The 24,293-nt window shown below is 39.7% G+C and overlaps 1 protein-coding gene across 6 annotated transcripts in view; it reads right to left on the bottom strand.

The window, feature by feature from the left end:
* ttc3 (tetratricopeptide repeat domain 3) overlaps positions 1-24,272 on the bottom strand; it is a 32,236-nt gene extending 7,964 nt beyond the window's left edge. For 3 of the 6 annotated variants that reach the window (XM_010870847.5, XM_010870849.5, XM_010870848.5), the window contains exons 1-31: positions 23,516-23,547; positions 23,298-23,370; positions 20,720-20,762; positions 16,917-17,073; positions 16,562-16,643; positions 16,420-16,473; positions 14,751-14,883; positions 14,397-14,482; positions 12,960-13,054; positions 11,478-11,540; positions 11,328-11,382; positions 10,161-10,344; positions 9,883-9,928; positions 9,677-9,782; positions 8,994-9,030; positions 6,889-6,949; positions 6,609-6,699; positions 5,599-5,751; positions 5,109-5,189; positions 4,907-5,016; positions 4,691-4,817; positions 4,456-4,578; positions 4,263-4,364; positions 4,073-4,165; positions 2,082-2,146; positions 1,765-1,904; positions 1,262-1,579; positions 788-1,063; positions 580-626; positions 420-479; positions 67-149 (exon numbers count right to left, since the gene is read on the bottom strand). In XM_010870847.5, coding sequence (XP_010869149.3) covers positions 67-149; positions 420-479; positions 580-626; positions 788-1,063; positions 1,262-1,579; positions 1,765-1,904; positions 2,082-2,146; positions 4,073-4,165; positions 4,263-4,364; positions 4,456-4,578; positions 4,691-4,817; positions 4,907-5,016; positions 5,109-5,189; positions 5,599-5,751; positions 6,609-6,699; positions 6,889-6,949; positions 8,994-9,030; positions 9,677-9,782; positions 9,883-9,928; positions 10,161-10,344; positions 11,328-11,382; positions 11,478-11,540; positions 12,960-13,054; positions 14,397-14,482; positions 14,751-14,883; positions 16,420-16,473; positions 16,562-16,643; positions 16,917-17,073; positions 20,720-20,762; positions 23,298-23,370; positions 23,516-23,532 — 3,161 coding nt within the window. In that variant the 5' untranslated portion in view covers positions 23,533-23,547. Of the gene's footprint in view, positions 1-66; positions 150-419; positions 480-579; positions 627-787; positions 1,064-1,261; positions 1,580-1,764; positions 1,905-2,081; positions 2,147-4,072; positions 4,166-4,262; positions 4,365-4,455; positions 4,579-4,690; positions 4,818-4,906; positions 5,017-5,108; positions 5,190-5,598; positions 5,752-6,608; positions 6,700-6,888; positions 6,950-8,993; positions 9,031-9,676; positions 9,783-9,882; positions 9,929-10,160; positions 10,345-11,327; positions 11,383-11,477; positions 11,541-12,959; positions 13,055-14,396; positions 14,483-14,750; positions 14,884-16,419; positions 16,474-16,561; positions 16,644-16,916; positions 17,074-20,719; positions 20,763-23,297; positions 23,371-23,515; positions 23,548-23,901; positions 23,922-24,124 lie in introns of those variants that run through there. The other 3 variants (XM_010870853.5, XM_010870851.5, XM_010870850.5) reach the window with 3 other exon arrangements.
* Between the last annotated feature and the right edge of the window lie 21 nt (positions 24,273-24,293).

Below are 24,293 nucleotides of genomic sequence, written 5' to 3'. Positions count from 1 at the left end.
AACTAGCTGGGGGTTGTCAATTTGCAGGCTTAAAAGGATTAGTTTTCTACCAATTAGGCTACTTACAGAGAGTCATCCCCATCAAAAAAATTATCGTCGTCCTCATCCCTTGAGGCTCCTCCTCTCATTCCGGACAGGACAATAACGGACTGAGTAATAGAAAACGTGACAATAAGAATGACGTCCAGAACAAACAGTTTTTATTATCAAGGTGACGACTGGCAATTACTTACCTAAACCTAACCTTAACCCCAATAACCTAGCCTTTATGCCTAACCTTACCCTATACCTAATTCATTAACCTAACCCTTAATGCCCAAACTTAACCTTAGGCCTAATTCTAAAGTTAAATAAAGCTCCTTGTTATAATGAGCACTGGCCAAATGTGATGGTAAAAAAGGCTAAGTCATAATGCTCACCCCCTTTGCATCCTTCTGCTTTTTTTTGCGATTTCTGTTCTTAGCTTTAATAGGAGAATTCTGAAAAAGAACGTTTTAGTGAATCCTCACGTATTACATCAATAGTGCATTGGTAAAAATGGAAAAATGACAAGTGTAGCATTGAATAATTAATACTCACAAGTTTATTTTCAATATCCGTCTTTTTAATCACTAAACAAAACCCATCTGAAAGAGGTGAAGAACCGTTAAGTTTGACAACAGGCAACAGAAACCAAAACACCAGCAGCACAACAAATTCCAATTGTAGCCTTACTGTGACCTTGTCCCCTTACTGTGACCTTGTCCCCTTACTGTGAGCTTGTCCCACATGAAAACCAAATACTTACCCATTATTTCAAAATACTCATCCAGCACAGTGTGGCAGGAAGTATACTGGTCTCGGTGTTCCTCCAACGTCCAGATAAACAACCTTTTCTCATGTGGAGGAGCCTGCTTAAGATATTCTGTTACAGTAAGACCATGACTGCTAAAAAACATAGGCATGGTTCCAAACTTCTCTATTAGCATGTCTTGCACAGGGGGAAAACTGAGCAAAGGCGCCAAGTCCAGCTGCTCAAGGTGTGCTGCATATCGGTCAATAAACAGTCCAGCTGCATTTAGACCTGGGGGGAGGGATCAGGAGGGAAGAGGAAAAGGAAAGTGAGCCCAGATCGCATAAAAAGCATAAAGTAATTTCTGTCGCTGCCATGCAGACCGGTGTTCTAGTGGTGTGAGGGTACACAGGTACGCAGCTGGAGATTAGCAGCGCTCCTCAAAACATACGTAGAAGTTCTAACTGGAGAAAGTGTACTGGTGCTGACCTGCCCTCTCCAGTTCTTGGGCCCAGTCGTGCAGCTTGGGGCTGGTGTCCAGGCAGCTGCTCAGGCTCTGGATAAAGATACGGGCCCACACCCGGTTCTTCCTTTCCAGAAGGATATCTACCACAGCCCCCAGTGTCTCTGGCTGCCTGGCATACATGCACAGCTTGTTCCCCTTAAACTGGTCCAGGTCCATCCATGGCTTTAAATTCTTCATCAGGACAGAAACATTGTGGCTCTCATGCCGGAACAGTTCTTTGCTGTTGTGGATCTGAAGCAAAACACGGTCTTCATAAGACTGCCAGTTGGTGGTTGATGAAGCTAGAAAAGAGTGTATAAGTTAGGAACTGAGGATAGTGTAGCTTTGTCAAAACAATCTTCGGCACATAGCCTAACATTTATACAGCCACACCTTTTATTGGGAGGTCAGCCAAACAAATGCCTCTGGAAAGGAGAATGTTTAAAGCGCATCATGTGGCATACAACAAAATGTAAGATGTCCGTACCGTTCTCCTGGCCTACAGCAACGGCCTCTTGGTTCTCCAAAACTCTCTGATCATTCTTGTCTTGTGTATTGATTGAAGCCTCCTGCCTACGTTGCTTCCGCCTGAGCTTACGGTCCTCTTTGGCTTTCAACGTCTTCAGACTGGCGAACAAAATTCAATTATAAACACTGAACGGCTACAGAAACAATTGCAACGGCACACATAATACTGACTTGAAACAGACATATTTGATGCGCTTTTCCTGTTCAACGCAGTGTTTGATAACATGCATCGATTATTGATAGGGAAAGTTAAGCCCAGACGTGAGTTCAACTCACCTTGTACATTTCTGCTTAACTCTCAATTTTGTTGTGCCGGTAGGTTTTTCAATAGACGCTTCAAACTAAAAAGACAAACATGTATGTATTACATTGGGTTTACTACAATAATATAGGTAGTTGAAGAACCCCCAGCGCCTCCAATCACAAGCTGCGGTTGGGATGTCACAATGGTGAGAGTTGAGACTATAGGCTTACTGGTGAAATACTCATGAGCGGGTACTTCAGGGAGAGCAAAATTCAGATGGTGGTGGAGCAAAAAAAGAAGGTTGGGAACCACCAGACATATCCAGGCTGCTGCCTGACCTAACTCTTCTGTCCCCAGGGGCTTCAGTGTATAAACCATTGGCATTACGGATGTGGGAGTGGCTTTGAAAAACCTTGCTCTCTGAGTTGGGGGTGTGACATCAGCTCAGTATCGGGTTAGTGGTCACCTGCGGCTACAGCTGATCCATGTACCAACATTACTTAATGATCTATCCTCTATTTGTAATGTACTACAAATAGAACTGTTCACATCATTCTTCCTGTTATTATAGATTCAGGTAAACTGTGGATTATCAGCATGAAGCATCTTTCCTACAAAAGACATGGGCTGGAGCTGCACTACCAGTGTTATCAGGCAAGGGTATCCTGAAGTTGACGTAAATCAGATCCGGACCCAAATTCATTGGAGTGCCCCCACTCCATGACCCAACTGGCATTTTAGACCGTCAGATAGGATCGTGACAACATGACAGAACCCTGACTTTTGTTTTATTCACATCTGTCCCACAAAGCCTTCATCGATTGAGAAAGGCCAGCTCTCGCAGACATGAAATTTGTTTGGTTACACATCATGCCCATTTTAAAGGCGCTCTGGGAGGCCCTCATAAGAATGTTGGTTGATGCCCATAAGTATGGTTGGGTTAACAGAACCATTTCCAAATAGTCTATTACTGGCCAATAAGCTGTTAAAACAGCCAGTGGCAAAAGCCATAGAGTTCATAGACGCTTTTTGTGTTGGAGGTAAAGTTAATAAGAAACGTTTCAAACGTGGCGTGATGTAAGTGTGTGACAAAATGATCTAATGTCAAGATGATATACCGACAATGGGCAAACGTATAGCATCGTGGTGTAGTGGTAAAAGACACAGCCATTCACATGGGAGACCCGAGTTTGAATCAAATGTGGGCAATAACGTTTATCGCTTTTAATTGCGGGCCAGCTGAACTAGGCTTGCTGGTTCCTTTTCCGCTTTGATGATAACAATAGTAACAACAACAAAAATAATCTTAATAATAATAATAATTCATTTTCAGGGAAATTGGCCTACATCTTATTTGATGGGGGACAGTTAGGGACCTAGATAATGGATAAAAGGGCGCTGGCCTAAAAAAGGTTGAGAACCACTGATTACTACTTGGAATAGTCATAAAAAGTGAGCAATTGCTAGTGAGACTGTAGATGAACTTCATACTGCCAAAGTCATTTAATGTCACAACAATGTTAGTTTCTTTAATTTGTGAATGACATTGATACAATAACTATCAATACAGGTGACGATAACTTACCTACTCATCAAGTGAAGAGACGAGAGAATCGTGGAAACCCCTCTTTTACTGCGCATGGGGTTGTGGTCTATATTACCCCAAATAGCATGCACGGTTGCGTACTTCAACAACCCACTAGAAATAGTCGGAATATAACCGTAAACAGTTTTTATGCTAACTTGTAATGTAGCTACTTAAGCTTGTAGCCAGTGAAGTTTTTGTCTATCCTGAACAAATCCTAATGCATACTTAGGAACACTGGTCGCCAACATGGCAGTCCACGTCTCTAACCACTACGCTATTTAACAAGGGGTAGTCTGTCAGTCAGTAAGAGACATTCGCTCTTCTTGGCCGGCTCTGCTTAACGCGGTCCAGCAAAAATGGCCCACGTGCTATGTCAGGAAAGAATGGGTAGATATGAATTTACCTTAACACGTCCCATCTAAAGCAATTTCTCACCTCACATTTGACAAGACCTGTTGAACCATAGATTACAATATGACAGATTCTACTCCCGCAGTCTGGAGTGAAGCACATTCCCTGCAAGAAATCCTGTGGGGGACAAAAAAACAACATTAGCATACCAGCGGCAGCTATGGTAAAATATTAAATAGTGTTTAATTGAACATGAAAGATACAAAAAGATAACCTTCTCATTTTTATCAGGAAAAACAGTGGCTTTCAACTTTTTCCAGCAGCTAATATGATACTCCACTTTGCAGCTTTGGCAGCAAACCATCCTAATAAAACCCTATGAGTAAAAGACAGGAGTTTGAGTACTTAGTGAACACTTTAACCATTTTAATTTGTAGATAATTTAGATGGAACACATTCACATTTACCTTAAAATCTGGATCTGTGAAGTAGATTTCTATTTTGGAATGTCCATGACAACTGTGATGCCGACAAATAGCATCTGGGTTAGGTGGAAACCTGCACATGTCTATGGAATCTTCAAGAAGCTCCTGTTTCAACAAGGGAAAACATTTTAAAACTATAGCAAGCAATGATATTTCCTGCCTAATTCACACAGTTGAATTTATTCAAACCTCAGTGGGCTAATGCATGATTACATACCTTGAAATAGTCTGGCTTTGTTTCTTCAACAATAACCTTTGTAGTGGGCCAGGTCAGTTTACCAGGTGTTATATTTTTCTTGACCACTTGCATAGAATTCAAAAACTGTTCCAGGGCAACTGAAAATCTAAAGGGTGGAGAAGAAAAGTGTACCCAGTGATGTGCAACTATAATTTCAGTGTCCTATAAACAATATATTGCCCCATGCGCATTTACCTGTTCTCCTTCTGATACACCTTTCCAATTCCATAAAAAACCAGACAGTGAAATGTCCTCTCTTCAAAGGTTTTGATCTTTTCAAAGTCCTTTAGAGCCCCAGCAAGTTTCTAAGTAATAAAATAAATGTCAAATTATAAACATATAAAGGCATACTTGGCACTGTAGCTATGACGTTCAGTGGCTAATGATCACGGCTTACCTCAGGTTGACCAATCTGTATGAGAGCTGTGGCATGGCCATAAATTAGTACAACTTGGTCAAGAGCACAGAGGCCAAGTTCCTGGGGAAGAGAAAAATATACAGCCCCAGTCAAAAGTTTGGACACCAACTAATTCAAGGGTATTTCTATATTTTCACTAAACTATTATTGTTCAATGTGAAAAATAGACATCAAAACTATGAACACATGGAATCATGTAGTAACCACAAGTGTTAAGTGAAATCTAAATATATTTATATTTTAGATTCATTAGAGGAACCACCCGTTGCCTTGATGAGAGTTTTGCCCACTTTTGGCATTCTCTCAGCCAGCTTCATGACCGAAATAAACATTTGGGAGGGCATTAAGACCATACAGTTTTGAGAAAATGCTAAGAGTGTGGGATGACGGAGAATACAATTTGTACTCTGCTTGCCCCACTCACTTTTTACCACACAAACAAGTGGTAGGAAGGAAATGGCTGACATACCTTTGGCGTGCTGGTATCCAGGATACTGAGGGCACTGGAGAAAGCATTCTCTGCGTTGTGGTAGCGCTGGTCAGATAGGGCCATGTGAGCTTCCTGCACAGCTGACACCAGCACGTCCCGCAAACTCGGGACCCCGGAGCTTAAAATGACCATCTAGGTTGGAAAGGGTATCAGTAGTCACTAGTGACACTTTTTGCACAAATGGGGGATGGACTGCAACAACATCATCATGCATTTGTAACATCCCATCTGCATCAGGCCTTTAACTTGTGGCAGAAAGTTGTTAAATGTATATATGTAACTGCATGATATGTTACTCTCCAGCAGAAAGTATGGGCGGTAGAAAATATGATGAGACACTACAGGAAGAGAGTGCTTCATTTACATCATAAGCTTGTTTCATTTTAAAATACACAAATACTTTTGAATACTAACCAGCTGCCAAAAGAACAAATCCCATACTGCTAATCTAGCTTTCAATCTCAACAGTAATGAATAATAGAGTTCTCTAGACAAAGAACATGCCTGGTAAGACACGGCAGCTAGCATTGAGCCCTAGTTATTTACTCTCTCAATGAGTAGCCTTTGGGACTTACGGGTTAGGGTTATTGGTTGGCTACTTGTCATAGACACTGATAGCAAAGCAGGTTTTTTAATAAAAATTCTGATCAAGCCATTAAATATTTTATACTTAATGACATTACAGCTGTTTTGATCAACATATTTCAATGATGAATAGGCCTATGCTTTAAATCAAGTCATCCATCTATACATCAACATGTCACTTCGGATAAGAGCATATGCTGAATAACTAAAATATAAATGATATCATAGGACATGAATCTGTAAAATATCAAAAGCAGTGTGACAGGTAATTATGCTAATGGGCTATTGTCAGAATTTTATTTTAGCAACAATGATACATAAGAAAACTACTTCTAAAATGTATGCAGCACCATATTTCTTACCACCTAGCCCCTTTCCATTCAGAAATAACCCAGAGTATGTACCTTCTCCTTTGAATGCTGATTTCTGCCCTTCCCTTTTATTTTCTCTGACACATTTGGCTCTGGTTTGCTTCTCTTTTTATCAGCCATTTCCCTGAAAGAAAAACAGAAAACATTCTGTACTTATTCAGAGTGGCAAACTTGAGTAAATTGTTCAGTACAAAAACAAGAAATAAAAAATCTCTGAAAATCTCCTGCCTGCTAAAACAGACATAAAACTGGAACACAAACTCATTGTCAATAGAATGACAAAACTGTTGACATATCCATTGTAAAATCATACCTTTTTGTGTCTTGAGGCCTTTGGGTATAATCCACCGAATCTGCGCTCCCTTCATCTTTCCCTATGTGGAAAAAAGTTTGATTCAGAAATCTCTGTGAAAAGAACATGGTGTGCCTTCTACCAAACCAAATCAACAAATTTGCAGTATGTGGAAACAAACAGCTCAAGGAAGTAAAAACCAAAATGTCTCAACCGGTTGGCAGACAACACCCAGTTTTACTAATCATAATGGAAACAACATAACATTTTTCGCATTGGTTGAGTGGGGCAGGTGTACCGATGTGAGAGTGCAACATAACCAAGTGACATTTCAACAAAACCTTTAAAGGAATATCTGTATTAAAACGGGCTGTCTGTAGAATTTATTTTCCATGTGACAGCTGGGAGAAGTGCAATTGTTCACATTAAACAAAATCCTTTATACAGCAAGCAAATGCATGTTTTAAAATGGTCGTTGTTTGTCTATGTATGAAAATTGATGCGAGAAACCAAATGAGGTAATTCTCTATGGACTGTCCAGGAATGTGTTTGGTAAGTGTCCTTATACTTGGGGCCCCAATCTGGCAACTTGGGCAGACGTATGCCAGATGTGGCTACATCCCGTTAACCTCGTGGCCCCAGGCTAAAAGGCAGTGCTGTATTGACCCAGATCTGATGCTAGTAAATATCTGTATTAACCCTTCAATGAAGCCTTTGTATTTTCTCACACCTTGAGTATCTTCAATATCGAAAAATATCCACCAAAAACAATCACAACTATGTTAAAATCACATTACTGTAAAGGTTTACATTTGGTAGACTAGCTTAAAAAAACAAATGGTATAGTGACTAATGACTAACAATATACAGTGCCGATTCTCACTGAAATTTTGTGAACTGTGTAGAACTTCAGCAACCAGGAAATGCCAGAGTGTGCTTGCCCCTGTACACCATGCTTGTCAATGGATTCAGGATCCATGTGAAAAAAGAAGCCGGCATAGCTTCAGTTGACCAATATCAATTCTGCATTTCAGCATTTGCCAAAATAAATTGCGATATTACATGTTGTGAAACATTATAATTTTCACTATTAATTCAGAAATACCATGTACAAATAAAAATAAAATGCCCCTTTAAAAATACATGAAATCAAAAAGCAGTAGCCTATATACAGTGCCTTTGGAAAGTATTCAGAACCCTTTACTTTCCCCACATATTTTAGTATTATAGACTTAATATATATTTTTGCCATCGATCGACAATTGTCCATAACATCAACTTTTCTTTTTAAATGTGTGCCAATTTATTAGAAGTGGAATAACTGAAATATGTACATAAATATTTAAACCTTTTGCCATGACAATCCAAATGGAGCTCAAATGCATCCTGTGTTCTATGGTCTCTAGAGATTGGTGAACATCTGTGGCCAATCCAATTGATTAGATAGGATTTAGAAAGACACACACATCTGTATATATTAGGTCCCGAAATTCACAGTGCATATCAGAACGAATACCATGAAGTCCAAGGAATCTATTTAACTCTGGTCAAGGCACAGCAGCACTGGAGGCTCAATTATTGTGAAATGCAAGATGTTCGAAACCACTGAGATCTGCCTAGAGATGTCCATCAAACCAAACTAAGTAACTAACCTTGGTCACGGAGGAAACCAGAAACACAATGGCAACTGACAAAGCCTCAGAGTTTCACTGCAGAGATGGGAGAGCCTGCTAGAAGGACAACTAGCTCTGCAGCACAACATCAATAAGGCCTTTATGGCATATGACATGACACCTGAAGGACTGAGCGCATGGAAATCTTGTTTGATGAGACCAAAACCAAACTATTAGGTCTGAATGCAAAGCAGTATATCTGGGTGATGCATGGTGGTGGGAGGATCATGCTATTAGGATGCTTTTCAGCTGCAGGGACTGGGAGACCGGTATACTGGCACACATTTCTAAAAACATTTTCCCCCTTTGCCATTACAGGGTATTGTGTGTAGATCAACGGCAAAAAAAATTATACTACAATTATAAATAAATTCTATAAACACAACAAAATATGGAGAAAGCTAAGGGGTCTGAATATTGCTCAAAATTACCATATAAGCAAAAGTCTCTTACCTGGTTGTGTCTGACATTCCAATTTGACATCCAAGCACTAGGTTTGGTAGTGACATGAAAAAGACAAGAAATAAACATACATTGGTTAAAACATTTAGGGTAACATTTGTTCTGCAAAACACTGGAAGCAATCAATATTCATCTTGCGTTGAGAGTCCTATTTTGGAACAATCAAAAACTGCCTCATTGTATTGCCCTATTTTTTGTTGAGAAGCATAAATTAACAAACACCACATCTATTTCTGTAATTGTAGGCTACTATTTGGTTTTCAATTAGGCTATCCAAGAAGCACTCAACATTAAATATTTCAATGTCTGATTACATTCATTAAATCACCAAAGCCTATATTTTTTGTGTGATGTAGGCCTCTTTGCATTCATTGGAGGGGAAAATGAACAAAACCCATCAGAATATCCCTCAAAAAGTTTCAAAAGAAAGGTGTAACGTTGGACTTTTGGGTAATATATGTTCTCATAAAACAAGGCCACTTGGCGGTAATTTATAAAATATGAATGACCTTTGGCCCACCTGTTGCCAGTCTAAACTGTCAACCAGTGAACTGGGATGAGCCCTACTAGTTATGTTAATCATAGATGCTTGACCCACAGAGAAAAAGCCCCTAAACAGAGCGTGAACGCAAAAAAATGTACAATAACAAATTGATGAGGTCTGAGTAACAGACCTTATTCTCAAGAACATTGCTCTTGCTGGAAGGCTCAACCCTACTGACTGGTTTAGCAGTCTGTTGTGATGTCTCCATAGTGTTGCCTCTGGTGGTACTTTCCGTTCTGTAGGTAAGGACATGCCAGGGTTACATATTCAAAACAATCCACAAACGCGTAATTGCTGTTTTTTCACAAATTCTATTTCGTAATTGAAAAAACATACCTTTTACTTGTCACAATTTTAGCCGCAGTTTTACTGGATGTTCCAACTACAAATTAAGATAAATGCTTTTACATAATCAGAATCATTACATATCATAACCTGGATTAAGTAACCTTGCAAAACTAGATCCGCCAACAAACAATTCTAATCTTACAGTAAAAAACGTCATTTTCAAAAATTATGAAAATCATTTGAAATGTTTTTTTCATTTTAATGGATCGGATGGGGTCACTTAGAATCTATGTGCAAACAAGACTGAGTGACTGTTATGCCAATACCTCTGCGATCCTCTGCAGAGAGGCGTCTGGCCTCCATCTCGGAGAGGAACTTCTCATGTTGCTGCAGCAGGTCCTTCATGCCCTCTGGGTCAGACTTGCACAGGGTCAGGGCCCACTCATTGGCCTCCATCGCTCGCGTACGCTCCCCCAGGAGGAAGAGAGCCTCACAGTACCGATAGTGACCCTGGCACACAGGACAGAGGAAGGTGAAGATGACATAATTCAACACCTTTTATAAAAGGTTGGTACTCGGGCATTAACAATTTATTGACATTTCAGGGCTCAGCGTTAACATTTTGAACTGGGTTTGAAAAGTCCTGGCCCCAACAAGATTTTTACTGTTTTACTGTAATTTATCAGTGTCACAACATAAACCAAATACTTTTGTTACTTAATATATTTAATCCTTTATTAAATGCACCCCGGATATATAAAACATAAGAAATAATTACACATTTTTATTGATTTTAATAATTAGAAGCAAGTCAAAATGTTTTACTCTTACATGAAACATAGCTACTAAGTCATTCATCTCTGAGTGAACAAGGCAAATGGCTGATCTGCCTTAGTTCTGTGGTGTGCGGTTGTTTTAAGTCATGCAATCCCCAAATGGGCATCTGCATTTGAATTCCTGACCACCAAGGTCATGGGCCCTGAAGATGGATTGTCATCCACCTGCATGGCTGTCAGGCAGACCAGGTGCTGTTTGCTAATTGCGGACTGTTCTGCGAAAGTTGTCAGTGCCTCGGTCTGCTCTAGCTGGGACCTTACAGCAGACAACACAGTGCACCCGAGTTCACGCATGCGTGCGTGAGACCCAATACCACACAGCCGCGCATCATATCGCAAAAGAAATGCAAAGTTGTTATTTCTGCATGTGCCAGATTAAGAAACAACTGGAGGATGTAGAGTTTATAATGCGATTATTTTATTTCAACCTCAAATAATTTTGAAATGGCCCAATCGGGACATTGAGTAGCTAGCTTTAATTGCCCAGAATTACCTTTATACTAGCCCGGGAGCCATCGTTATTGTCAAGCTCTGCATTTACTTTCCTAAAGACACATTATTCTATACAATAAAAGGTTTTAACACTGATCGTTTCAAAGAACTTAACTAAAATGACATGGGGGTTTATTGCTGATAAATCTCACAGGAAACTCTTACCTTTGCCCACTCTGGTTGTAACAAAGCAGCTCGTTTACCATCACCAACAGCTTTTCTGCAAAAATATGATGTTAATGTTTTACTCATCAGCCTGAGAGTCATATACAAACAGGTTTGTTTACAATAGTTTATAGTTTGGAAAAGACTTACAGATATTTTTCACAACGGATATAGCAAAGTGCTCGATTCCCATAGATGATGTGGTTGTAAGGGCTGAAAAATAAATGTTAACTATTTAACAAGATACAAAAAGAATACTAAGCAATTAAACTAGATACTGACCAACCAGGTTCATAGGCTAAATGGGAAATATTACAGCAGGTGGTAGGTTCTTAGTAATGTCTCTGTTGTGCCATATCTTCCCCGCTTGATGATGACTGTCTTCACTGTGTTCCATGGTATATCTAATGCTCTGGAAATTATTTTGTACTATTCTCCTGACTGATATCTTTCAACAATGAGATCCCACTGATGCTTTGGAAGCTCTCTGAGGACCATGGCTTTTGCTCTGAGATGCAACTAAGAAAATGTCAGGAAAATCCTACTAAAACAACTGAACTTTATTTGTGATTAATCAGAGTCACTTTAAATGATGGCAGGTGATAAGGTGGTAATGACTTCTATTTAACATGAGTTTGAATGTGATTGTTTAATTCTGAACACAGCCACAAGATTTCAGTTTATTTTTCACATGAATTGTTCACATTAAAAGTGGAAAATTTCTGACATGATTTATCTTTGTCTCATTCTTTTACATCACAAAAACCTGCCATTTTCACAGGGATGTGTAGACATTATATCCACTGTATACTATAATGTTAAACTAAGGAAATTATGTTAACTGCTAAATTACACAAATGTAAATATAGCTACAGCAGGCAGTGAGGAGGATAACCTTTACAAAATCAACATATGGCCGATTCACACTTATAGTTATAGTAAAATTAACAAGACATCTCAGGAGATTGTGTTGGTAACACATTTAAATAAATTAGAACTTTTGAACAACTAAATTATTTTGAACATCTACCATAGACTTTCTCCACCAATCAGTGAAGTGTGAATACACTATGGCGCCCAATATGTACTGAACAGAGCATTTCCGCCATAGAAACTCTTCTATGAAGGGAGTAGTACACATCGTTGAACAAAATCTTCAGTTTCTTAGCAATTTCCTCACATGGAATAGCCTTCATTCCTCAGAACAAAAATAAGAAAGTTCTTCGTTTCTGTCTATTTTGGGCCTGTAATCACACCCACAAACGCTGATGCTGAAGATACTGAACTAGTCTAAAGGCCAGATTAATGGCTTCTTTCATCAGCTTAACAGTTTTTGGCAGGACTAACAATTGCAAAAGGGTTTTCTAATGATCACAGCCTTTTAAAATAATAAACTTGGATTAGCAAAAAACATTCCATTGGAACACAGGAGTGATGGTTGCTGATAAGGGGCCTCTCTATGCCTATGTAGATGTTCCATTGAAAATCAGCTGTTTCCAGCTACAATAGTCATTAACAACGTTTACACTGTATTTCTGATGTATGGAAAAAAAACTGTCCTTGAAATTTCTAAGCAACTTTAAACTTTTGAACGGTAGTATAAATCATGTTAAAACTGAACATGTAACTTACTTATATTTGATGGCTTTTGAATAACACTTCACTGCAGAATCGTATTTCTTTTTCTGAAAATGATCATTTCCTTTACTCTTCATCTCCTCACTTCTCTGAGGAAATAAGGAAATAATGACATTAATAACTCAAAATAGTAAACAGCTGCATAAGCAGGAATAATTTCAAGTAAATTCTAGTGTGGTCAACTTAGTAGGCCTGGGCGCTATATTAGTCATGTGAAAAAGGACACCACCTGGAAAGTTGTATTTTTCTCAAGACATTCGGACATACAGATATGAAATCTTCAGTTTGACACCATTTACAGATTAATTCTTTAAAAACTAACAGATAAAGATATCCAGATAAAAGCTAACAAAATAATTTAGTATTCAAATAGGAATTCTAAAATCATAATGAATTCTGCCGTTTGCATATTTAAAACATCCATACCATCCACCGCTACAAGGCAGGGATATATAGACATGCCTGACAAACAAAATAATGATGTATGTTAGGGAGCAAGTGTTGACAGCAGAATCAGGACAGTTGTTGAGACCTTCCCGGATAATGCTTTCTGTTGGGTAGCCCAGGCATGGTTAACAAAAGTAAATGTATTCGTGATTTTCAACATTAACACCAAGTTAAAAAATTGGAAAAAATTCTGATAACAGGTCCTGAACACTAAAGTACTTGTTTCAGGCACGTTTCAAATCAATGCCAATGTTCCTAGCCACGTTAGCAAAGCTTATTAGGCCAACTGACATCCAAAACAGGCCACCCTCGACTCTCAGCTGCCCAGCATGTAATCAATTAGTCACGAGCACAAGAACTCCCCTAAATTGTTTTAAGTGTTAATGAGTGGCCCTTATATATTTTACCATGATTTAGCTCTGCAATTCAACAGAGAACAAATTCCCAGTTTCAATGACGAGCTTGCCAAAAGCATTCAATAGCAAGAGGACAAAACCCAGGACCACATAAGTATGCAAACTCACAATCCAGACAATACAACCGCAATGCTTAACCAATGGAGTTAGACAAGATCACTTGCATGGCCATATTCAATTCATAGGAAAAACTGGACAAATGTAAAAGGGATTCATGGCTTCAATTCCCAGAGAGCGTAGAATGATAAAATCCCTGTGCAAGACCCCACCCCGATTGTTCACATGCTTGGTGGCTTTGCAACAGCAAGTGTACAACAGTATCATCAGATTCAAGCTAGGCAGAGGCAACACAGCAGGAAATACACACAGCAGAGGCTGTTGGTACCATTACCACTTCAACCTACCTGCCACAGCAGCTGATGAACCGAAAGGTTCGTTTGAAACTAGCTATAATGTAACTTCTAAGGAAAAACATAATACAATGACGACGAGAAACAGGCCGCTAACAAAAGCCTGTACAAAACACTAACAGATAAAGCTATATGATAAAATACAGAGTTTCTCTTACCTCATTAGAACATTGGTCAGGGCCCTTTGCAAGCTCAGACATAAGTTTTTTCCTGTTAGCACCCATGGCCTGGGTATAGTGAGCATCTGGTGGGAAAGACGTTGATGATGTTCATATTCAGACCCATTCCATACTAACCAACTTACTAGAATATGAAAAAACATCTGATCTCTCCTAGGAACATTTGAGTTACCTACCATATGTTCCTAGGATTCTTGGGAATGAGTGGACTAATAATTCAAGTGAGATGGTGGTAGAGAATACATAGAGTACATCTGAGGCTCAAACACAGTATATCACCAGGCACCAAGTGAAAAGCACAGGGACACCACCTGACTCTATGGTGGTTCTTACACTCCGTGAAGATGAACTGAAGGGCAGCAAAGCAGTTCCTGCTGGGGCCCAGCTCCTGAACCCGCTGCTTGATCCGGTGCTCTCCTGTCCATTCAAGCCAGCGCATTGCATCATCCAGGGCCTCCGGCACATGCTGACAACATGGGATTTCTCAGTCAGCAAAACATCACCATACCAAAACTACTCCTTAACACTGTCATGACACTAACACCAAATCAGCGATAGTTGGGAATGGAAAGCTTATGTTGCATGGGGTAATTTTTGCTGACGCTAGATGAACCTTGCAGCAAATCCGGTTGAGGATGACTTGATAAAATCAACGATTCACATTCAAGTGCAAGAAACAGGAGATCATGGTTTCATTCCCTCTAGGGCAGGTCTTGTAGGAAGAAACCACATTGCCCTAAAAAGTCAGTAACACTCATGATAGAAAAGGCTGCGACTAATGGTATAGTTTCCCAACTGGATTAGCTAATACTGTAATTTCCAGTTTATAAACCGTGGCTTATACATGTATTTTGAAGACATTTTCACCCAAAGCGGATAACAAACCACTAAAAAAAAAAAGGGAACGTAATCATCAAAGTGTAACATCAAGTCATTTAAACGTCAGGGACATCCATCTGTCCAGTTAGGAAGCATAAGCAATTGTGGATCAATGTCACCTGTTTTGGTGCAAATAAGTGACAACAGGTGCACTGGAGAGGCAACAGCAAGACAACCCCCAAAAAGGGAATGGTTTTTCAGTCCACAGACAATTGCTCTCTCCTAATCCTTCCTGACTGATTCTTCTCAAGTTTTGTATTTTGCTAATATCCTTGTCACTACTGGTAGCATGAGGCAGTACCTACAGCCCCTTCAGGTCGCACAGGTAGTCTAGCTCCTCCAGGATGGCACATCCATACATGCTGTCGCAAGGAGATTTGTGTGTCTCCCAGTACAGTCTGAGGAGCATGGAGGAGATACCAGGAGATGGACCATTACACGAGGAGAGCTGGACAGGGCCGTAGGAGGGCATCAACCCAGCAGCTGGACCGTTATCTGCTCCTTTGTGTAAGGAGGAACACTGCCAGAGCCCTACAAAATTACCTCCAATGGGCCACTGGTGTGCATGTTTCTGATGAGAGCAGGTTCACATTGAGCAAATATGACATACGTGATAGAGTCTGGAGACGCCATGGTGAAAGTTATGCTGCCTGCAAAATGTACAGTAAAGGTAATGATTTTTTATATATTTCCTTCATCGAGAACCGATGTGTGATTTAAGTGTTCCCTAAATTCTTTTGAGCAGTGTACATGGGTGCGGCTAATACACAAGTTAGCATTTTAAAAGCCGTTTCTACCGGTGAACATTCTCACAGATGATGGCTTGACGACACAGGTCTCAGAAACTCATGTAGCAAATATGCTACAATTGGTGTTACAGGGTTTTAAAACAGACTTCATTCTTCAACAAATAAATGTTGGCAGCGCCCTATGACAGATAATTATCCAGGCAAATGCAGTTCATATATGGGTGCGGTTAATACTCGGGTTTGTATGCACACAAAGCTATAAAATGAACGGTGTGGTTTATACACTGTGTGGGTTATAAACGGGGAATTACAGTACTACCTAGCACTGCAAGGTATTTTTTTGGCAATTAAGCAAAAACATGCATTCAACTTACCAAGTTAAACTTATTACTTATCCAGACCATGTGTCTTGTTTGCTCATCTAATAACTGGAGGAAGAAAAGTTAACAACATAAGCCTAAGATAAAACACTGCATTTCCTGTAGAATGCTATTTAAGAAAAAACATGAAACCTACACATCCTTTATCCATTGCTCTCAGGATAGCTTCCAAAATTTCTATCCTATGCAGTCTCTTCAGGCTCAAATCGTTGCTGACACTAGATGAGGAAAAGGTGAAAAGGGAACATTTGAGCTGTAACACACGGTAATCAAAACTGAAGAATCTGGGGTTAAAGGGTAAGAGTCACAATCATCTATCTCAAATTCCTTTGCATCTCAAAATTCATCTTTCATAACATATCTTTGGTTTAAAAGGCAAAATAAGTGAGAAGTCTATTGAGTACATCCTCTGCCTAAATTACCTACGGCACATTTAACCCTAATTGTGATTGAGACTGGCAGTAATGAGACAGGGAGGTCATGGATCTTACTTTGAGTCTATGAAGCCCACTTGCACAGCCCAGCGTGTGGTGTTGTGATTCCCTCGACACAGGAGAATGTGGTACCAAAAGCCACACACGTGCATCAACTGGGCAGCTTTCTTTTTCAAACTGACAGGAATTTTATTCCATCGCTCATATATAGCATCTGAAACAAGAATGTGTGTGTCATTCAGAAGAACATTAAAGTTGTTTCTCAGCCCACATCCTAAATGAATATCGTTCATAGTCTCAGAAAGTGGACAATCCCGTTCACAATGAACGCAAAAATAATAAATGCTGAGATCATGTGACATTAAATTTCCACCTCAAAACCAGGGGCCTTATTTATGAACTTATAATATAATAATGCATACACCAGTTTCCACAGAAGCTTTGAGATTTATAAAAACTAACTTCACGTAAGAATGTGCAGTTCTCCACACACACTTTGCCCCATGGGTACGCACACAAAAAATTGAGAAAGGGCAAACTGCGACTGATGGCAGGATGAAACGCTTTCAAATTGTGAAAACATTTCCGAAATAAGACCTCTCACATATTGAAGAGTCCCCTGGAGTGCCCCTTTTTGTTTTGGGATTTTCAGATAAATGCAAACGGCGATATCAGTTCATGCACCCCACATATTTGTAAAGGTGAATAGGGAATAATACTTGATTGTATCTGTAATCATTCAACACTTCTAGCATGTTCTGTAATTCTTTCTCAAAATTAATAAGATGAACATGAGGACAAATTATGTTTAAACTGATGCAGTTGCCTCGGTCGGGCAGATACAAATGCACACGTGATAACATGGCATTGTTTGTTGCGCATAACTGTCAATGTGATAATGGCCCTGTCATTATCAAGAACAATCAGTGCAAATGCCACACCTGAAAGTGTCACGAAATTAGGTGGCTTTTACCATAAAATGGGTGGGTATAAAAAAGCATGCAATTGCAATGCGTAATGATGCACAACGGCTGCTTTGGCAATGTTGGAATATTTGGCGAATGGAAAAATTCGTAGAGATCGAATTGTCAGGGACCAGCAAGATTTACTGGCCAGTGATGTGTGGCTTATGAGCCAATTACCAAGAGCTAATATCTTGGATCTCTGTGCTGTAGGGGGACCAAGTTAACAGAGAAGCACCTGCAGAAACCAAGCCATGTCTGTACTACAAGTCGTGACAACCCTCGGATTTCTGGCAATTGGCACTTTTCAAAGGGAATTGGTTGACATGTCAGGGATCTCTCAGCCAACCTTCAGCTGCATTATGCCGGATGTGTTAAGAGATATCATTGGATTGACGCCCCTCTACATAAAGCATCCTTCCTCTGTGGTTGAACAGGCAAGTAAAAAAAGTGCAATTTGCAGCAAAATCCAGTTTCCCAAATGTAATCGGAGCTATTGACTCTGCTCATTGTTGTTATAAAGGCCCTCAGTGGGAATGAATATGCTTTAACCTATCGAAAGCATCATCACTCCATTGAAGTCCAAATGTGATGCGGACATGGTATTGACTAATGTAGTGGCTCGGTGGCCTGGGTCAACCCATGACACCGTCATATGGAGGTGAGCTCCGGTGCCCCCTTTCCCCGCCTGTGGCACAAAGACTGTGTAAAGCAATGGGCTTTTTGGCCTCCACTTTAATGTCACACCACACCTTTTTCATTTCTGGGATGGTCCGACCTTCTGAGCCTGTCACATTCACAGCGTTCGCCACATGCTGCCACTCTAACGCCTTTTTGGCATTTGTAATGCTCACACAGTGTCCACCAAACAATATATTTTTCCGTCGTTCAACCACCCCTACAAGAACCTTTTTTAGGTTTTCTGTTGGTATTTGCCGTCACTGTAATCATGGAGTCAGTTTAGATTAATATTAATCTGGGGCGTTACAGTGAACATTTATAGGCAATTATGGGCATCAATTAATTGGGACAATACACGTGCACACATGCGCATAATTTCAAGTAGGTTGTGATTTATAAAAGAAAATCAGCATGGGACGTGCTTTCATAAATCTGAATATTTTGGTGCTTAAGCACTGTGTTTCATTCGTACGCAACATTTTTCTGTGAATTCTATGCAGTTTTATAAATGAGCCCCCAGTTGACATCGTATGCATAAACAGGACAAATAGCCTCTCAACCCTGAAGTGATGCAAACATGAGTTGGCAAAAAAATAATACTGCCAAATCTTGATACTTTAGTCAATATATGAATTGCCAGTCAAATATTTGCATCAACTGCTGATGCCCATTTTAGAATGTTTTCAACTGACTGCACTTCTGACCGTTCACACACAGCCACAACACTGCTGTTATAATGTGAATACATTATATGGAAAATCCACAAAACTCAGTCATGCCACTGTGACGACTGCTTCCAAAATAACTTTATTGCATTAATGCAGGTTTACTGCAGGTTTTATTGTATGGGTAGACAAATGCAAATTCAGCTACTTTGGTGTTGGCTACTACTACAGATGTTGTCTACTGGTTGTGTTAGCCATACCATACCAATATAGTGAGGGGGGGGGGTGTTTGATCCCCTGCTGATTTTGTATGTTTGCCTCTGACAGAAATTATCAGCCTATACTTTTAATGGTAGGTTTATTCAAACAGTGAGAAACAGAATAACAACAAAGAAAATCCAGAGAAACGCATGTCAAAAATGTTAAATTGATTTGCATTTTAATGAGTGAAATAAGTATTTCATCCCCTTTCAATCAGAAAGATTTCTGGCTCCCAGGTGTCTTTTATTCAGATAACAAGCTGAGATTAGGAGTACACTTAAAGGGAGTCCTCCTAATTTCTGCTTGTTACCAATCAGATTCCAAACTCCCCACAAAGAGATGTCCAGGGATGTCAGGGACAAGATTGTAGACCTAAACAAAGCTGGAATGGGCTACAAGACCATAGCCAAGCAACTTGGTGAGAAGGTGACAAGGGTTTGTGCGATTATTCGCGAATGGAAGAAACACAAAAGAACTGTCTCCCTCGGTCTGGGGCTCCATGCAAGATCTCACCTTGTGGACTTGCAATGATCATGAGAACGGTGAGGAATCAGCCCAGAACTACATGGGAGGATCTTGTCAATGATCTCAAGGCAGCTGGGACCATAGTCACCAAAAAATAATTGGTAACACACTACGCAACTTCACTGCATCAAAGGGACGATGAACAGGGCCACGTAACGTCAAATCTTGGGTGAGAACCTCCTTCCCTCAGCCAGGGCACTGAAAATGGGTCATGGATAGGTATTCTAGCATGACAATGACCCAAAACACAGTGGGTCAAGAAGAAGCACATTAAGGTCCTGGAGTGGCCTGGCCAGTCTCCAGAACTTAATCCCATAGAAAATCTGTGGAGGGAGCTGAAGGTTCGAGTTGCCAAACGTCAGCCTCAAAACCTTAATGACTTGGAGAAGATCTGCAAAGAGGAGTGGGACAAAATCTATCCTGAGATATGTGCAAACCTGGTGGCCAACTTCAAGAAACATCTGACCTCTGATTGCCAACAAGGGTTTTTCCACCAAGTACTAAGTCATGTTTTGCAGAGGGGTTGAATACTTATTTCACTCATTAAAATGCAAATCAATTAATTTATTTTTTGTGGGGGGGATTTATTGTGCTTATTCCTTTGCAACTTATTCCTTTGCAGTTTATTAATTCTGAAATAAACTGTTTTAATAGTAACTGATCATTTGCTAAATGTTGTATCATGCCATCCATCTTCAGAATAGAGCTTTTGATTCATAATTCACATGATGCAGAAAAGTTGTGACGACTTAACTATATTACTTACCTGGAGGTTGCAGGGCTACAAAAGGACTGTCGTTCTCATATATCTGAGGAAGAAGATGTGGTTAACGTTATGACGTTTTGTTAAATGAAATTATACTGTCTGCTAATTAAACATGCAGCTACTGTAGCTTATGTTAACTAAAGATAGCTAGTAAAACACCTGTCAAATGTGGACTATAGACCAGCTGCACATTTGGGATGTGAAATTTGCCTTTCTACAGATTATTTTTAGTCATACAGTAAAAGCAGCACATCTTTTGAGCCATTACTTTCATTTGTATTGGTTACACCAATAGGACCACAGACAATACATTGCTCATCATTTCATTCAAATGAATGATTCAATGGAACAAATCACTAGATTGTTTACAAGCCTTTAACGTAAGCAGGGGCTATGTTTTTAGGTAAATATTAAGCTGTGTATATATAACACTCAGTAATGACCACACTATGTCCAATTATGTCATGAACACCTTCTCAAAAGCTGCCATGTTGAAAGTTGTTGGTTGATACACTGAACTGAGCTGGATGGGGTATGAATCCTGACAATAATATTATTGTAGAATTTGTTGCATAATTTATCAATAAAATTGACACCACTCAGTCGTACACTATTATTTTTTTTTACTTAAGCAAACGTATAGTTCATCACTAAATCTGTGCCAGTCATGACAATAATTAACCAATTACAATAATTGCTCTACCCTGCATCCAATTATAAAAATATATTTAGTATGCTGCTAAGGATAGTTTGACCTAGATTCATATTTGTGTGATATTCTGCTTATCCTGAGTTGTTCTTGAAGGCCCATGGAGTGATTTTTCATAAGCCATAATTCACCTCGGTCCAAACCACAAAATCATACTGACGAAACAGACGTTAAAAAAATCGGTAACTTCAAACTGGTACTGTGGAACTCTATTCTGTAGCCACAACACACAACCACTACAATGCTGTCATCCGTAGCTACCAAACGCCAAGTGGTTGTTTACAAAAGTTATGCTGACACTTCCCATTCCTAGAAAAAATAACACTGATCGGTGAACAAAACTGACCGGAAAACATTGGAAGTATCAGATTAGTTGAAAATGTGATTTTCAGCAACAAATTTAAAATGATTTTGAGGAATACAACATTGACAAGTTCTTTGAGGTAAACAACACCACTGGTCTTAGTTCGAAGTGGTTTTGGAGTAGGTCTCAGCTGGAAATGCAGCTTTTGTGGATCGGGGCAGACACTTTGAATTCCTCAGTGTTGGTGATGCTGATAATGCTAATTCCAGGCCAGAAGCGAATGGATTGATGTGAAAAATGACTCCACGGGCCTTCCAACAAGAACAACGCAGGTTTAGCCAAACATGAATCTAGGTTGAACGATCCCTTTACAGAACCAGTGGCATCTTTAGGTCTGGGCTTGATCCAATAGCAAAAAATATATATTTTATTGTTTAGTTAGCTGATAAACCAAGCGTGCCACACAAGCCCTGAAAAGTGAAGCCAAAACGTCTCGATCGCCCCCTGGTGAGTGGTCCCAGTATAGGTCATAAACCCCGCCCTCCCCATGTTATTCAATGGGACGCGAGACCAACTAAACAATTAAATTACCCTTCAAATATATTTTTTCCGAAGCTGGTTTCTGTCATTTACTGTAGTTTGTATCACGCTAATGTAAATTCAAGAGTTTGTTTTTAAAATAAGTTTGTTTTTAGTTAGTTGTTTAATGCTCTAAAAACGGTGGTGTGACGTCCTGATTCACAGCTGTGATTGACAGCTATCTGAGCGAGGAGCCACTGAATCTTCGGAGGACTGAGGAGATTGGAACTTTACATTTAATCTCTAAATTTCTAGAATTGATATAATTTCACACGGACATAATGGGTTGTTCTGCTGTACATTGTGCTAACCGATCTGGCATTTCCAATCGATCTTTGAATTTTTTTCGGTAAGTTTAATAAGCTATTTAATTAGTAAATAAATGTAATGGGCTAGCTAACGTTAGCTAAAAGACAACAAGCCTCGTTAATAGCTAGCAGGTGATCGTTAGCTAGAAGTTACCAATTATTTTTGTATTAGGCCTATTCTAAATTAAGGTTAAACATGATGTAAGTTAGGCTATAACATATCGTCTAGGTTTAACAAGCAAAGGTTGTACTGTACTTGGACTTGCGATTGATTACGGTATGCGCATTCTGCGAGGGAGAGTGAGGGCGGGGCACAGGGGTGGGGCCGTTGATTTCGCGGCTTTACGGCTTTACTTCCTTCTCGCTACTGCGCATAACTACTGCGCAGAACTGGTCCCAAGATCGCTATCTGCGCAGACGCAAGTCCAAGATGTCAGCGCCGTATCAGGACACTGGTGGCTTCATTTTTCACCAATGGAAAAGAGCGAAAGGGCGTCGTCCATTATTTATACAGTCTATGTGATAAACGCAGACAGAATAGCTTTAAAGGGGCAATGTGTACGATTTGCTGTACCACTAGCATAGAAATAAGCAAAAATGACCAGTAGAGTTGTTCACAAAATAACTGTACAACACTACCATACACGTCAGCAATTACCCAAGGCTTTATTAACTTACAAATTTCGCCCCGTGTCTGATGTCGAAGTCCACAAACTCTGGATCAGAGTCTGAATCTGACATGTTGGAAAGTCTGAAACAACAAGAACCATGTTTGAATCCAATGCAATGACTGTATTGTTAACTACTAGCATTGAATCGGCTAACTACTACATCAACAAGTTATTCAAGGCCAAGACGAGTTCTCTAGTTAATTAACTTCACCATCCAAATATTACCTAACAAAGGGTAACATATTTGGTATTAACGAACGAATGTTTAATGTTATCGTAACTATCTTCAGTAGCTATTTTCTAAAGATAACTAATGGGTGCGGTGCTACTACATGTATTTATCTCGCTACTTTAACTTAGCTGTTCCCTAGCTAACAAGCGTAAGGTATGCTAATTCCCAAGTAATACTATTACTGCAACCTGTATGATAATTCCGCTCATACTGATCTCACTTCAACATCAACTAACTAGTGGGTTAAATGTTTTTCCTTATAACAATGGCGTAGATAGATAGATAACGCTATCCATTTAATGTTAACTACTATTTAGCCTCTGCTTTGTCGGGCTATGGAAGTAAACGTCAGACAGCCAGTAGGAGACTAGTACCATACCTCATCTGGCATTGTCCTGAAAATTAGTGTTCAACTGGCCTAGGCAGCTATTATTAACTATGCGCGCAGTTCTGTTTATTTGCGAACTACAAAATAAGCAGTGTGAAGTCCACAATAAATATTGGAACGCACAAACCAACCAGCTTTGCTTTTTCACTTCCTGAGAATGTTGAGCTGAAAAATAGGTAGCTTCTAAAACTATTTTTGTTCAAACTATGCTCACCTTTATATCACTAATACATATGAAAACTATTGACCGCAACATCAGCAACCGTTCTTTTTATCGTTACCTATTTCTTGTCACCGAGACGAAAAAACGTATGGGCAGGTACACAGACAACGCTAAAAGATACGTGACCCACTCAATCAGCGTATTGTGGGCGACATTAAAG

The sequence above is a fragment of the Esox lucius genome, chromosome 7 (genome assembly GCF_011004845.1).
Source record: "Esox lucius isolate fEsoLuc1 chromosome 7, fEsoLuc1.pri, whole genome shotgun sequence".
Taxonomy (NCBI): Eukaryota; Metazoa; Chordata; class Actinopteri; order Esociformes; family Esocidae; genus Esox; species Esox lucius.
The sequence above is the reverse complement of the archived record's forward strand: the minus strand, read 5'-3'. Positions and strand labels throughout refer to the sequence as shown.